The sequence below is a fragment of the Trachinotus anak genome, unplaced genomic scaffold, assembly GCF_046630095.1.
Source record: "Trachinotus anak isolate AG129_WGS33_773 ecotype Australia unplaced genomic scaffold, CSIRO_AGI_Tana_v1 ptg000010l, whole genome shotgun sequence".
Lineage (NCBI taxonomy): Eukaryota > Metazoa > Chordata > Actinopteri > Carangiformes > Carangidae > Trachinotus > Trachinotus anak.
This window is the reverse complement of record NW_027273861.1, coordinates 15,705,046-15,721,126: the sequence shown is the minus strand read 5'-3', so window position 1 is coordinate 15,721,126 and position 16,081 is coordinate 15,705,046. Positions and strand designations below refer to the sequence as shown.

General features: G+C 40.6%; 1 protein-coding gene across 4 annotated transcripts; it reads left to right on the top strand.

Annotated features, from left to right (window-relative positions):
- The first annotated feature begins 4,141 nt into the window (after positions 1-4,141).
- Positions 4,142-15,825, top strand: nexn (nexilin (F actin binding protein)). 4 transcript variants are annotated; one of them, XM_071487887.1, is made up of 15 exons: positions 4,142-4,321; positions 6,211-6,661; positions 6,819-7,016; positions 8,671-8,755; positions 8,854-9,002; positions 10,340-10,540; positions 10,649-10,822; positions 10,999-11,187; positions 11,921-12,112; positions 12,551-12,595; positions 12,912-13,106; positions 13,372-13,593; positions 13,999-14,187; positions 14,325-14,688; positions 14,838-15,825. In XM_071487887.1, exons 2-15 carry the CDS (start codon positions 6,260-6,262, stop codon positions 14,849-14,851), a joined length of 2,619 nt encoding a protein of 872 aa, XP_071343988.1. In that variant the 5' UTR covers positions 4,142-4,321; positions 6,211-6,259; the 3' UTR covers positions 14,852-15,825. The 4 variants fall into 4 exon arrangements, with proteins under 4 accessions (XP_071343988.1, XP_071343990.1, XP_071343987.1 ...); XM_071487889.1 differs by lacking the exon at positions 12,551-12,595; XM_071487886.1 differs by lacking the exon at positions 14,838-15,825 and having other exon boundaries at positions 4,150-4,321; positions 14,325-14,723.
- Positions 15,826-16,081: the final 256 nt, after the last annotated feature.

The following is a 16,081-nucleotide window of genomic DNA, read 5'->3' as shown; positions in this document are numbered from 1 at the left end:
GTGAAAACTATGAACAGATGATCAGTTTTGAGGTTAAACAGAGACACTGTCAAAGAAATAACAGTTTTGTCAACACATGTGAAGTGATCCAGAGCAGAAAACTCTGTAAAACTCTGCACTCAAAAGTTCCCGCATAGTGTGCAACACTGCAAGAGTCAAAATTCATATTTGCTATAGTGTCACACATTGGGAATGTTGCACGCTGAGTTTCAAAGGGTTTTCTCCTCTGTGTCTGTACACAGGCATTCACAAAAGCATTTCCTCTTTCCCAGTGTCTGTGGTTAAACTCTCCCCTGATTATTTGTTCAGTTTTGATTCATATCCTTTTTTTTTTTTTAACAAATACAATATCTTTGCCACAAGCACAATTTCTTCACATGAACAGATGTAAATTTCTCATGCAGATTTGTTTAACAGGTTTACAAAGGTTGAGTTACAACAATACTTTACAATCTCAAAATCATTTTGACCCTAATTTGAGCCGACAGAGGTGGGGGATAAGTTGGGGATTAGTCAAGGATAAGTCCTTCCTCGGGCGCCGGGCCAAGAAGGGGTCAAGCTAGCTGCCTCCCGCTTTTTGAAGCCCACATTTTTTAATATTATAGGTGAGATCTGCTATTGTACATGGCTGTCTGCGTTTTTCAACTAAACAATGTGACTCACATCTAAACTTTCTTCACTGCTCCCACTACAGTTTGCATTCGTCATCCCTTTTCCCTTTTTTCCATCTCTTAATAAAACTGTTTCTTCATACAAATTCGAGACAGCAACGCAGTTTAGCCTCAGCTTATGCAGAAGGCAGCAATCCCACTTCGCTTTCCTCAGAAACTACACTCTCTAGTTTTGCATATAATACAGAATTTAATGACATTTACAATTCTCTGCAAAATTTCATATCGAAAAAAAAAAAAGCTCTTTTTTTCTCACTTGTAAAAGTTTGCTTTGCCTTTAAAGCAGCCCGGTAAGAGTGTGGCCTGCTCTGCCCACAGCCAGCACCTGTTCTGCAGTAGAGTTGCTTTTTCTCCACATGACAGCTGAGCACTCACTGGTCACAGCTGGGAAATGATGACATTACTTACTACTCATGTGGTTCAAAACAGAAATGATCCAACTGCAAACCTCACAGAGATAAATTCTGCAGTATCTCAACACTGATAATTTAAAAGGAAATGGAAGTGTATTCTGAAAATTTGCTTGTCCTCTGTTAAACAGCAAAACATATGTGTGGTTTTTAGCCGGCAGGGTTAGGTAAGTCAGTTCAGCAGCACCAAATTTCACTTGAGTCAACCCCACATAACTGGGTGAAAGACGGAGGCACCATAGTTCATCAGAGGTCACCTATGCGGTCTGCTCACAGTCTCGTCTGGTAAACACATGCAAGCCCACAGCAAGAACACAACAGAGCATCCTGACATCTCTTCAGCCCTCAGATCATCTTACAGTTGTCTGTCTGAAGAGACTGTTGTTCAGGAACCGCAGACTCTACTGCAGCTCATTCCTTTAAAAGTTCACTTAACCAACACCAGTATTTCTTTTGGCACGATAAGTAAGCACAGTACAGACATAACTGACATAACTGAGAATGTACTGTATGTTAGACATGGATAAAGAAGGCTTCTTATGTTTTGATATAGTGTCTCCCAGTTGGTATATTTGTGACACAGTGAGAGGGAGGCTTAAACTCTTGGATGATTTGTGTGTGATTTGTGTGATTGGTGTAATTGGACGGGGAGTTGTTCATAGAATAAGCAGGATTTGTTGATCTGACAGCTGCTGCTATGAAGAGAAAATGGTTCAGTAAAGGTGTGGACAGGTGGCACTGATGTGTCCATCCACCAGCACCATGATACAGTTTTGACCTGCTGAGCTAGTGTACTGGGGCGTCAGCTGGGGGTGAGGGGCTGTACCACTGCAAAAATATTCATAGGGGTGTCAGGGCTGAGCTACAGCAGCTGAGGCTAAGGCCCAGTCTGACTCAGGTTAGCTGTCCATGCAGTGTTGAAAAGTTGCCACAGCTGTGGTGCTATTTAAAGCAGTCCCCTTGTTGTCCCCGATGCCCTGCAGGACTCAGAACAGAGGAGGACGGAGCCCCTTTGCCCCAAGAGTTCACAGAACAGACCCCGCTCAACCAGTGCCTTCTCAACAGGAAGTGAATAAATCAGGAGGTGAAAAGTAGGCCTACTCAAAAACATGCTTTTCTTCCAACTTTATTCCTTGTCATGTTCAAATGTAACTTTTAAGATAATAGATTTATGTTTTCCAGCTTTTCCCAAAATTCATGCATCTATGTCAGTGCATATATCAGATACAGTAGAAAAATAAAGCCCAGAGAGAACAAGATAAAGTGAAAGCTCCATGCCTGCTTTGTGGAAGAGGCCTTCCAATCCCTTTTACCAAAAGAATACTCCATTTCTTTCTCTTCCAAACTCTGGCTCTCAGATTTCACTTCTAAGTACAGTATTAGTGGGAGCTTTGGCTCTCTTGTTCGGGGTTTCCCAGAGCCTCACAGTGAGTGATTGCTGAATTATGTAACATTCGTGTTTACCCAGACATTTACCTTTAGACTATAAAGTATTGATTTCACATTAGAATTTCTATGTGAATGTTGTAGCCTACAGTGTACTGAACCATATATATCTATATTACAAATGCTACAGTTGTTTAGGTATTGACAAAAATCACCTAACTGCAAGTTCACCAAAGGCTTTTATGTGCCACCTCTCAAGAAGTCTTTAACATTCCTAAAATACTTGAATGGGGACTTTTCTTGCTGTATTTTCTGCCTGAGGCGTGTTTGGTCAGTGAGTCAGCAGCTGTGCATGGAGCCATTGGAGCAGACAAAGAGTGTCTGCACCAGGGTTTCTATTTACATCCATCCACAGTGAGAGTTAAAATGAAGACTCACCAACTGGGTAGTGTGTCAGGACTACGATGAATGTGTTGTGCTTAAAAATGTCTGACGTGTAGGAATGAATGGTTTCTGACTACACGTGACCATATTGAAAAACTGGTGATGAGTGGCTCTTTGCATGATGATATGAGTTCCAACCGTCATTGCAGAGCGAAATGACAGCAATATGTAGGTTAACGCATTATCACAGCAAAGGGCAAGCCGGTGTCCCTCTTAACTGATAAGTCAGGAATCCTGGTTCCAACGGGCCAACATGCAGATAATGTCTGTCTACATTTAGGTTCTTGTGCTCCAAAACAGTCATGACCAGAAGAATGTCTAGACAATTCAGCTACTTTTTTTTTTTGTTAGTACAGGGCTAGTGAAAATAAAAGCAGCAACATTTTAAGTCTTTCATTTATGTTAAGTATGTAGCATCTATACGCACCACATAAATGGGTAATAGTTGTTTATAACACACTTTGTAGTGGTAACCAGCTCTAAGTGGGGGCCCACAGGATAATTCATGACAATATAGTAATGAATAACAATGTAGTAAAATACTGTCTTTTAATTCTTGACAAATACTGTGCAATAATAAGCATTTAAAAGCTGCACACAACTACATTATAAGAGTTATAAACTGTTTGCGAAGTGTTTATATCGCCTACTTCTTATTAATGCTGAATTGTCCTATGAAAACAGGAAATGGCAAATGGGCAACAAAATCAAGGCAGACCGGAGAAAAGACAGACACAAAGACAATAAATGATGAGCAGCATATTAACTTATTTTATACTTGAATAAGAAGACAAAACAAACACAATCTTATATATGTTACAGTGATATTATATGGTATAGCTGTAACTGCAGCCATAGCCAATTATCATAATAATAATAATAATAATAATAGACATATTAACGTGATATCTGGGAATAGAATAAATATCATTCAGGTCATTATAGCCAAATTACTCAATGAGGTGATATCTAAATACAAACAGTGACTATGTTGCTGCAAAATAACCCCTGGCAACACAATGATCGGTCGCATGAGTTCGAACAAAACTGATAAATGATTGATATTATTTTTGCAGCTGCGGCCGCGAGTGGTCAGGATGGGCCCGCGGCGCGGGCACGCACGCGCGCCCGGGCCCGCGCCCGCGCGAGGCAACAGCTGAGCGCGCGGCAGCCGCGCGCGGAATGCGGTAACGAAGTAACGAGGCTTTTATGGAAGCGGCTCCGCGACACTCAGCCAGCAGCCTGTCGAGGTGGAGCACCGGGTGGTCGGATCTCGGAGTGTCCCGCTTGGCCCCGAGTTTCACTTATTCTGATCCATATCTACTCAGAGGATTTCTGTCTTTTTTTTTTTAATTTTTTTAATTTTTTATTTTTTTTATTTACGCCGGAGGAAGACATCGCGCTAAAGAGGTAAACTCTCATTTTTATAGATCCTGTAGCCAGATGAGGTCTGGAAACCCACCAAATGGCCCGTTCATCATCACGATTTAGCAAGGTCAAAGCTGCTTGAGTTTAATCGAGAGTTGTCTTGAACCGACCGTGGTCTGAGGCATCAGGTGCATCTGGTATCTTCATGTGTGGATCACTTCTTTTTTTTTTTTTTTTTTTTTTTCAAATTGTAGTTAATTACAGTTAGATACAATATAATAGCTACAATTAGGCCTATTGTCCACAAATATGTGATCAGGCTTACAAAAACAATCAATTCAGATTGTTATAGGCTGTAGTAGTCAGAACGATAGCCTGCATAAATATATGAATCCACCTGTATATGTTAACTCTATTTATTTCTGACAGTCATGATATCTTGTGCCAGCTGAGTACAGAAATAGGACATCACCAGATCTAAACCTAAAACCTGTAACTGGATTTTTTTTTTTTTAAAGAAAGTTAACATCCTTTAAGAAACTGAGAACTTATTATGAAAAATTAATTCATTTAGTAATGTAAAGTGTTGGAGTTGGTAGATTGAAAGGCCATCAAAACTGATCATAATCAATAAGCAATAGGCACTAAGCAAGCACCATGATTATTCTATGAAATCAGAACTTGCTTTAATGTCAGATGCACTGGTCTCCCTATATTATTTTATTTCATATTTTTCTTACTCCAGGTTGTGTTGTAAAGCTGGTTAGATGACTTCTGAATCTCATTTTACATTGACCACACCTCTGAGGCCTACAATGGTCAAACCTCAATGTGGACTCCATTGACTGTGGGCTGAGCAGCAGGGGCCAAATAATTGGGATATGGGATGGTTTTTGGCAAAAATATAAGATAGACTGTGGTTCATATTTCCACTATTTGTATGCCATGCAACACATAAATGGGCAAGCTCTGAATTAGCAGCATCATGCCACACTATGATCTTCAGACCTGGACAGAAAAGGTATTTGAGGACACTGATAAAGAGCAACAGTTTTAGTGTTGGATGACTAACAGTCCAAACAGTCTCTCATTCATCCAGTTGTCTACCTCTTAGTCTGGCCATTTTGTCAAGGGTCTGTGGGGCGACATGTGGGTGCCAACTTGAGCTCTGTCCAACTGCCTATCACTCATCAGAAATAGCCATGATCACATGTCCTGCACCCACAAGTGGGCTATAAATAGAGGTCAACGAGCTTCCATTGCGCTCTTTCTCAACATACTGAGAAGTGGGGCAGCTCTTTTTGGCCTTAACTTTGTTGTAAAGAGGGGCCTGTTGCACATATAAACCCCAGCACCAGATTAGGACAACAATAATAGCACCAAATCATAAATTAAGTGGGAAAAGTAGAGAATCTAACTTTTCAAATGGCACACTTAAAATGGAAAAAAATGGCATTTAACTGTGCAGTAAAACCATAGATTATAAAAAGATCTTTAAAATGAACAATTTAAGACAGAAATTTGTCAAAAGAAGAAGTGAATCTTCTTCTTCTGCAATCTTGATTCTTTTTAGAGTGCACAAAGGGACAGGCATTAAACATCAACAAATTCATGTGACAGCCAATGAAAGCACATAAAGATATACAGCTCTTTATCAACATTTTTTTTTTACTTTACATATTAATATAAAGTATGAAGTTTTTTTTTGCAATGTCAGTCAGTGAATTGCTCAATAGCTTTTTACAAGGGGCATATATACTGTATTTAAAAAGCAATACATCTGATAATTTAGTGAACATGAGCGATGCATCATGTCACTTGGTCACAATTCTTAACTTTTGCTGTGTCTTAAGCAGATTGGCTTCAATAAATCCATTGTGCATCATGCAACAGCACAGTAATAGTTGCCCTATTCTGCTTTTGCTTTACAGGTAACATTTTAACAGAGGCTGTTTGTCAACTTGTCATTGTGGTACAAACATGACGGAGGTGGCGCAGGTTGCGGCTGCAGTCGCCCACGACGTGGATGATGTCACAAACGAAAACGAGCACAGCATGAGCGACACAGAGAAAAAGGAAGACGATATGACACATGAGGAGGAGGACGTCGCGGTTAATGAAGATGACGACACTGAGGAGAAAAGTGAGAAGGCATCGCACAAAGACGACAAAAAGCCTTGCCACGCGAATGATGAAGAAAACGGTGACGAGACTGACAAGCCACATATGAACGGTGTGGAGCACAAAGAAAATGACACAGCCAATGAGAAAACTGGAAAATCAGTTAATGGAGTATCACGGGACAGAGAGAAGAAGGAGAAGGATGCACAACTTGACACAAATGAAGACCAGGATTTCTCTGATTTCGCTCTGAAGAAAGAGGTGAGACAGAAACTTCAGATGAAAAACATTTAGTTTTACAATATCTTAGATGGTGTGATTCTCCTCCATCTGACTGTTGCCCTTGAGAGAAACCATTTCCCCTGGTATATAAAATAACTTTCTCTTATCATTTTCCTTTTTGGCTGTTTAACCACAGAAACTCCTCCGATCCAGAAAACCAGTGGCCAGAACCTATGTGCCCAAGATGCACAAGGACAAAGGGGATGTGACGAGCAAGTATGAGGCCATGCAGAAGGCCAGGGAGGAGCGCAGCAGGCAGAGGAACCAGGAGGAGCAGAAGAGGAGGAAAGAGCAATACATCAAGGAGAGAGAATGGAATCGCAGGAAGCAGCAGGTCAAAGACAGATAACCCCACTAACCTCTGATCGTGACCTGCATGGCATGATGAGGCATGACGGGTGGACAAGGCTGCCACTTTGAGTGAGAATTCACTGTCTTCTATACACCGCACTCCAACATCGACCACACAGTGTTTCATGCAATTAACCTATTAATTATTTCCGTTTCATATAATATTCAACTTTGGTTTGCGTTTGTAAGTTTTTTGTTTTTTTTTAGAAAAAGGTAACTTTATTAACTAACTTTATTAAGTAACTCTATTAATGTGCAAAAGGAACACTGAACAAGCCCACTGGTCCTCCGGCAGATTCACAATATGAAGTGCATGTTGTGCAGCCAGACATTGTTCAGCTCAGTGCAGTTCATTTTAAATTGTAATCCCGATCCCAAATTTTACCATATACCAAATACATCAGGCAAAATACCAGCGAAATAATATGATAGTAATAATAATAATAATAATAAATGTTATTTGTATAGCACCTTTCATGCAAGAAACATTGCTCAAAGTGTTTTATAACAAAGAAATGACATGCACCAAGTGCCTCATAAGAAAAAGACATAAAATGACCATAAAATATGTTAAAACCATTAAATGTATCTACATATTGCTGAAACTATTCAAAACATATCATGACCAATTTTGTGGAATAATTGTTAAAGTTTAAGTCATGCATTCAAAGTGTTACGGCTTTACGGCTTTATATTATTGGATTATAATTATTAATGGATTAATGTATACATCACTTGAATGCTGCAGCTGGTAATGCTGGGGCTAATTTAATGACTATATAATGCGGTGAATTTACCACAGGGATCATAAAGTCTTATCTTAACCTATACCAGTACATTGAATTGTACAGCCAATACATCCAATTTGTTAATTATATTCTGTATAAAGAATCTTCATAGCATCTAGTAGCTAATGGTACTAAATGAATGTAGTGGAATAAAAAAGTACAATATTTCCCTCTGAAATCTAGAGGAGTAAGGTACAGTATACAGAAAATGGAAATACCTTAAACTTGTAGAAGTACAATACATGAGTAAATGTACTTAGTTACTTCCCACCACTCCTGGTTCCAGTTTTTTTTCTCGGACCATGTGAGAGTTTGCTGCTGTTATCTGTTTTATTTCATTGTGAACAGAATAGATTTAGGTTTTGAGGTGGACCAAACAAGACATTTGAAGACAACAGAGAGAAAACAGAGAGTACACACATGTATGATGTTGACATGCAGTGTGGATGACATATTTTTTGACTTAGAAGCTGCTCGTGGGAAAATTAAAGGGGAATGTCAGAGATGAAGAAATCAAGAGTTAAGACAGCTTGTCTTTGAGATCGACTGTGGTGAAACAAATGCAGTGATATGGTGTTATGTGAGTGGATTATCAATGATACTCAGACAGAGCAACCTCCCTGTGTACACTCGTGCCATAGCTGGCAAGGCCTGGACACCTACGCTCATCTCCTGTCTGTGCAACAACATTATGGCCCAATCAAAGCCCCACCTGCGGGTCACATGACCCAGCTATTAGCAGGGATTAGGCCCTTGTTCTTGCTGGGACCAGCATGGCTCCTTAGTGGCAAAGGAGATGATCCCAGCTAAACCGTAACCTCACCGCACTCTTCATCTGATCCACCACAGATAAAAGAACTACTTGCTTCCAGTGATGAGGAGGAAGAGGTGAAGCCAACAAAGGTAGAAAAATCCTACGTCCCCAAAATCACAGGTAAGACACGCAAACGGTGCAAAAGGTAGAAGAGATGGATATTCATTTGGGAGGAAGGGGAGGCTGAAGACTTGTATCATGCTCTGTGAAATCCTCAGGTAGTGTGAAGGGGAAATTTGCAGAAATGGAAAAACAAAGACAAGAGGAAGAACGGAAGAGGATGGAAGGGGAGAGGAAGAAAAGGGAAGCCCAGGACAACATGGAAAAAGCCAAAATCAAGAAAGAATTGGCTCAGAAAGCAGCTGAGGTAAGTGAACATGCGGTGAATTCCTTGTCCTGGGAAGTGGGACAGCATGTCTAGGTGGTTCAGCACTGCCTTTCTGATGAGAATGGCGCACTTGTATCTGTAATGATTCAGGTAATCCTCAGCTGCCACTCAGATGAGTTATTTTAAGTGGCAAACAGTTGGCAGACGCTGAATATAGGTCTCAACCCACCAGTAGCCTTGTTGACATGACCAGCATGTGAACTCATGGTAAATGAATCACCTTTATTTCATCTCACCGAGTAAGACTTGTTATAAATGGGACAATGTGAATGGTGTTTTTAGGCTTATTATACTGTACCTTCAGACAGACAGTGTAGTTCTTGGGAATGGTTACATAAGCATTCTTGTGCCAGAAAGGCAATTAAAGGCAATTACCTGCTACTTCTTTGCTCTAATTCTGCTCTAGTACAGCGACTACAGTCGAACGTCTAATAACTGTTACAATTCTTTAAATGCTCAACGGCTATATGAAAATCTATAACAGGAATCTGTTATAACAGCATTAATTTCATTCAGTTTTTCACTTGAAATATGTCTTTACAACTCTGCCTTTATTGTCATCACTAATGATCAGGGGGCATAGCTACTACAATTAAAGACTAAGACATTATTTAGGCTAGTTTTCACCATTTTTAGATGCTGTATTTTTACACCAAGATTCAGTATTTCACCACATGAATTGTATTCCTAGTAGCTTAGAGAGGACTTTAGGCCTTAATGTTGGGAAATTAAACTGTAACATTTATTTACTGGGTCTTTAACTGTGACAAAATTACTGAATTTTCCTAGAAACAGAAAATGACAGAGAAAGCTGTGAGACAGTTATTTTAGTTTAGCTGGTTGTCTTGAATTTAGAAACAGCTGTTTACTGAACGATGTTTGTTTCCCAATTGAAACGATCCTGTCTAAATGTAAGGAAGCACTGAGTTGATGATCTAGAAACAACTGGAACAGATCTGCCAGGTGTAGACAGCATATGACTGGCAACTGTTTCCCACACCTCCCAGTGACTAAATTAGCTCTAGACCTTCTTACTGTGACTGAATTAGACTCTGCTATCTTAGACTGACACCCATCTCCTGACCTACTGCAAATGGTGACATTAGGCCAATAGAGTTGCCCCCAAACCACCCACACACTCTTTTTCCTAGTCGATGTGTGCTGGGTACAGGCACCGTGGGTGACCTAAATTCCCTCTACCACTGAATAGTTAGCGTGTCACAGCATCTACAAGAGTTCAACCCCTTACACATGACTTGCCAACATGGTCTATATTTCATCTTTCATTTATGTGAATGGGTCCCCTATTTTTTCAGGAAGGAGATGACACAATCCTGGTACGGGTGGTTCCAGCAAAGTCATCACGACCTCCGGGCAGAATCAAGCTGAACTTTGAGGACATGGAGAAGAATCGAGAGGAAGAACTGAAGAAGAAGGCAGAGGAAGAGAAAAAGAGACGGTATGATGAAAACAGACGCTCCTTCAGGGACGCCAAGCGGCGCTCGGTTGTTGAACAGGTAGGAATAAGGGTAAATGACATTCTCTGCGAACATTCAGTTTAAATAAGATGTTGATTGAGGATCGTAGTTTAAAATGCCTCCATCCTCACACCTACTCGCCTTCAGGATGGAGACGAGAAGCCCTCTGAGAAGGTGCAGGTGACACCTGGAAAGCTGAAGATGACATTTGAGGAGCTGGAGAAGGAAAGGCAGGAGCAGAGGAAGAAGCAGGCTGAGGAGGAGGCCAAACGCCGCCTGATAGACGAGAAGAAAGCTTTTGAGGAGGCCAGGCTGGGAATGGTAAAGAAAACTGACAAACAGCTATATCAGACAAATATAATTTCTGTTGTGATAACCTGCGACACTAGATGCCATTTACTCCTCATAATGTCCCACATATAGATGTCTTGTGTAGTGGATTTTTGTATGTTTGAACTGTTGCTGACTCAGTGCTTATGGTATTTGTGTATTATCAGGGAGAGGATGAGGAAGACACCAAGCAATCTCAGGAAGACAAGGAGGAGTTCCGACCTGGAAAACTGAGATTGAGCTTTGAAGAGCTGGAGAGGCAAAGAGTTGAAGAAGAGCGCAAGAAAGCAGAGGAGGAGGCCAAGAGACGGATGGAAGAGGAGAGAAGAGCCTTTGCTGAAGCCAGGAAGAGCATGGTCAATATGCTTTCCATAAATAAATACAAAATTCTCTACAACAGCTGAAGCTAAGGAAGACAACCTCTCAAACATCATAAAAATGGGAGAATTAGATGTGAAGCTTGATAGGGATCCCATGTCCGTCTGTTAAATATAAGCCTACAGCAAAGCAGGTGGTTAGCCTAGCTTAGCACAAAGACTGGAATCAGGGGGAAACAGCTAGCCTGGTTCTAATCCGTACAAAGTGTAAAAACCACAATATTTTATAGTGAGTTACCATCCAGACTGGGCTGGGAGCAGTAACCACCTGGAGTCTGACAGCTTTTTAAGGGCCAAAAAAATAGTCCAGCATATATCCCCCAGTAAACAGCAAATGTTTTTTTTACACTCTGGTTTTGTAGGGATTAAACAAATTAGATATAACATGTTAATTGATGAGCATTAGAGGCTTTAGTCGGTTTTGTAACCACTGGGAAGACCCAGACCAGCTTTTTCCCCGTTTCCAGCCTTTGTGCTAAGTTAAGCTAACCAGCTGTAGCTTTGTATTTACTGGACAAATAGGATAAGAGTGGTATTAATCTTTAATCTACCTCTCCATCAGAATTGAATCGCTTGTCCTTGCAAGCAATGCATGTCCTTACTGCAGGACCCATGTTTTGAAAAGTTATGTAAAACTGGCCAAAGATGATTACACCATCAGCCACTTCTCATCCACAGCCATCAAACCCTACCTTGTTGTGTCTTTACTCAGCTTGTAGATGAGGATGATGAAGTGCTGATGGCCTTGTTGAACCTGGAGGGCAGTGAGCCTGGGAAGATATGTGCCAGTTTTGAGGAGCTGGAGCGCCAGAGAAGAGAGGAGGAGCAGAAGAAAGCCGAGGAGGAGGCCAAGAGGAGATTGGAAGAGGAGAAGAGGCTCTTTGCTGAGGCCCGCAAGAGCATGGTAAATGCACATGACTCAGTGACCAAAAACCGTACAGTGTGCACATATTTTGCTGATCACTAACACATCAGAGCTTTGTTATTGTTGTTCTGCCTTTGACTTGATTTGCTGCTGCTGAGCTTTCCCCGGTAAAAGAACAGGGAGAAATGTAAGAAAATTGAAATAGCCCAACATGCATACAAACTTCTTTGCAACAATATTTCTTATTATCATGGCTTTGTGTAGAGTATATGACAACATTCAATAAAAGCATTCTAAATAAATATCAGTTTTGGTCAAACTAACACACATTTTACATTTTAACACTGACTTTATGTGTTATCTGTAATTGGATTCTCATTGGATGTGGATTCATCATTTTTGTTCACATGTTGTATATCATTGTCATGGGCTCAAATGGTACACCTGCATTGCTGTTTTCCAAATTATTTCTTTAAGAGCCCAGGCCTGGATCAGGAAAAGTCTGCATATGGAGATGAAACAGTAAGATATTTTCAATTTCAAATGTACATTTTTCGCAGAAACATAAGAGGAAACAACACATGTTCATACAGTGTAGAGTATGCCACTGATGCATTTAATCTAACCAAAAAGGTCTCCAGATGATGATGTGTTTTTTGGATGTATGTTGTCTTTAAATTGTGTATGTGGTTTTTTCTGGTTTTATTATTTATCCAATGTTAGGTAAGTATTCAGACTTTTTTGGCAATTGTTTTGCCCTGTTATAAACTGAAGTACTGGTTAGTTAGTTCTTTTCCCAAATAGAAATCTCTGCCTCTGTGTGTACTTGTGTGTATAGGTACTAGATGAGGAAGAAGGCCTGGTGAAGAGTGAGTCTCAGGAAGCACTGCACCCTAGAAAACTGGAGATCAACTTTGAAGAGCTGCTGAAGGAGAAGGAGGAAGCTGAGAGAAGACGTAAGGCAGAGGAACGCAAAAAGAAACTGGAGCAGGAGAAGCAGGAATTCGAACAACTCAGACAAGAGATGGGCGAGGTCAGTCTGGAACAGCTGAAAATCTATGTCGAGAGTATAAACTAATACTGTATGTTTTTGGCAGCTTAGTATAACATTGTTGGTTAATTATGCCAGAGAAATCAGTGCTTGTTTTACTTGATTGTTTTTAATATCAGCTTAACAACTGCAATTTACATGGGGCACCTTATTACATTTCAAAACTTTGTCATTTTTTATTTTGCACATTTCCAGAATTTACAAAGTACTCACTGTCATGCCAATTAAATTGGCCTCAATTTCACAGGAGGAAATAAACGAAAGCTCGGACGTTGTAAGCAAAGAGTATGAAGAGCTGACTAAGCTCAAGAGAACCGGCTCCATCCAGGCCAAAAACCTCAAGTCCAAGTTTGAGAAGATCAAGCAGCTGACTGAAGAGGAAATTCAGAAGAAGATTGAGATGGAGAGAGCACGAAGGAAGGCCGTTGATGATGAAATTAAAGAAAGAGAAGCTGAAAGGTTCCAGGAGGTAAGAACACCACAGAGGAATGTGAATCTATTATACAAGATGGCACAAACAAAATTTGTAAGTTTGATTTATTAAAATGACTGTAAAGGACATACTTCCGCCAAGGCTGAACAATCCTACACATTAAGAAGGAATCTGCCCCTTTAACTGTATCTGCACCAAACTTTAATGGGTTCTTCCCTGGCCCCTGCCTCATCCTACCCACCAAGTTTGGAGCAAATCAGTTCCTTACCTTTTGGTGACAAATTAACATGATGTTTTTGATGTGGAAACTGGGTTTGATCATCAGAATTTCATACATCCGGGCTTAAGGTTAAGACTTGAGACTTGCTTGTTATTTTCAGATGTGGGACTTACTCCCACCTCTGTCTCAGGGTCCCATATTGAAATTGCCATGTTTTTCAGGAGGATCAGGAAAGAGAAACAACTCCAGTAAGGGCCGAGGAGTCACCATTCAAACAGAAGGTGGATATGCGAGCCCGATTTGAGCAAATGGCCAAAGCCAGAGAGGAGGAGGAGAAGAGGAGGATAGAGGAGCAGAAGCTGCAGAGGATGCAGTTTGAGCAACAAGAGATTGATGCTGCCCTCCAAAATGTAAATCTGTTTATCATATAAATCTGATTCTGACCATATATATGTATTGTCAATGTTTGACAGCTCAGCAAGAGTTCGCTTTAAGGTTGCTTTGAACCCAGCAAACAATTGTGATTCTTGTTGTCATCTGTTTACAGAAAAAGGAGGATGATGGGGAGGATGAGGGTAGTATCATCAACGGCTCTGCGGCCTATGAAGATGAGGAGGATCATGCCAGGTCAGGGGCTCCATGGTTTAAAAAGCCCCTTAAGAATCAATCAGTAGTGGACTCGGAGCCAGTTCGGTTCACTGTTAAGATCACCGGGGAGCCAAAGCCGGAGGTGACCTGGTGGTTTGAGGGAGAGATGCTCCAGGACTGTGAGGATTATCAGTACATAGAGAGAGGAGAGACATACTGCCTCTACCTGCCAGAGACCTTCCCAGAGGACGAGGGAGAGTACATGTGCAAGGCTGTGAACAGCAGAGGCACAGCAGCAAGTACCTGCATCCTCACAATAGAAAGTAAGACCACCTTGGTGTGATTGCATGTCTGCATGATATCCTCCTATGTGGATTTCAACCTCTATGAAGTGGATCGCATGCTCTTCTTCCTCGTGAGCTCGGGCTGAGTGGCAGATGGGGTTAACCGCTCTTCTGTTTCTTTTTTGCAGCTTATGACTACTGACCGATGCCCTTCCACGTTCTGGAAACTTTCCCTGTTGTCTCTCACTCCTTTTTGTAAAATTTTGTCCCTCATGGTATGGTATGGTCAAACAGCAGAGGGAAGAAAATCGCAGTATGCTTGGCATTCCTTAGGGAGGGATACACACACACACACACACACACACACACACACACACAAAGCAAGATGTTGTTTACGTATTGCTCAATTGTAAAGCTGCACTCCCTGATAGAGTAGGATGATACCTGTGCCAAAAACAGACATGATTCTTGTTCCCATGCCAAGGGTTGCAAAAACTTCAAAACCATGTTCACTGAGAGGCCCTTCAATGATATTTGTTACACCAGCCATTTTAAGTATCATAGTACTGTATTGTAAATATCACACTTTAAGGTCCATACATGGCAAACCTGATGCTTAAGGCACTGAAATGTAAAAAGTACAATGCCCATGTCTGCTTGTTTTAAAGAACAACATACGGGAATATCCATAAAACATCTCACATGCTTGCTTGGGTATTGTACTACTCCTCAACAATTTCATCAATATTAATCAACATGTAGTCTGTACATTTCCCTATATTAGTAAATGGTATTATGATACTTGCTTGGTATTATATCGAGGGGTAGCGTGTTAGTCATATCTGTGGGGATTGTAATGGTAGCAGCATATTGGAGGAACAATACAATTTGAACTTGTGTACATCCTGACTTTCAGTGAAATGCTTTAGGTCCAGATAAAATGTTTTTTAATTGCAGCATATAAACAATTTTAATACGTTGATTTTTCATGCACCAACCCCCCTTTTTTCTTTTTGAGTTGAATGTAATACTCTTGATACAGTTGTCATAATGCTGTTGTGCTGGATAATAGGTAACCGTTTTATGGTTTGATAATGAAAATAAAAACATAGACTAGCCTGAATATTTGTCACATATTATAAATGTAAATGTTTAATAAAAAGAGCAAACATAACAGCATTTGTGTGATGTCTTTTATTGTTACTTAGGGAAGACTTGAATAACTGCTACCTGCTACCTGACGTGTAGGCACTTTGCTTTTGAGTGAACTGTCCCTTTAAGGTTTAATGGGACAGTTCCCTTTGGCTTTGGAGGGAGATTTATTATTATTATATCATAGTCAAAGATACTCTGTACAAATCAGCTGTTGCTGTTACAGTGACTAAAGTTGGAAATGTTGGAACTTCAAATTTGTCGGGGATTTCAACCTCTA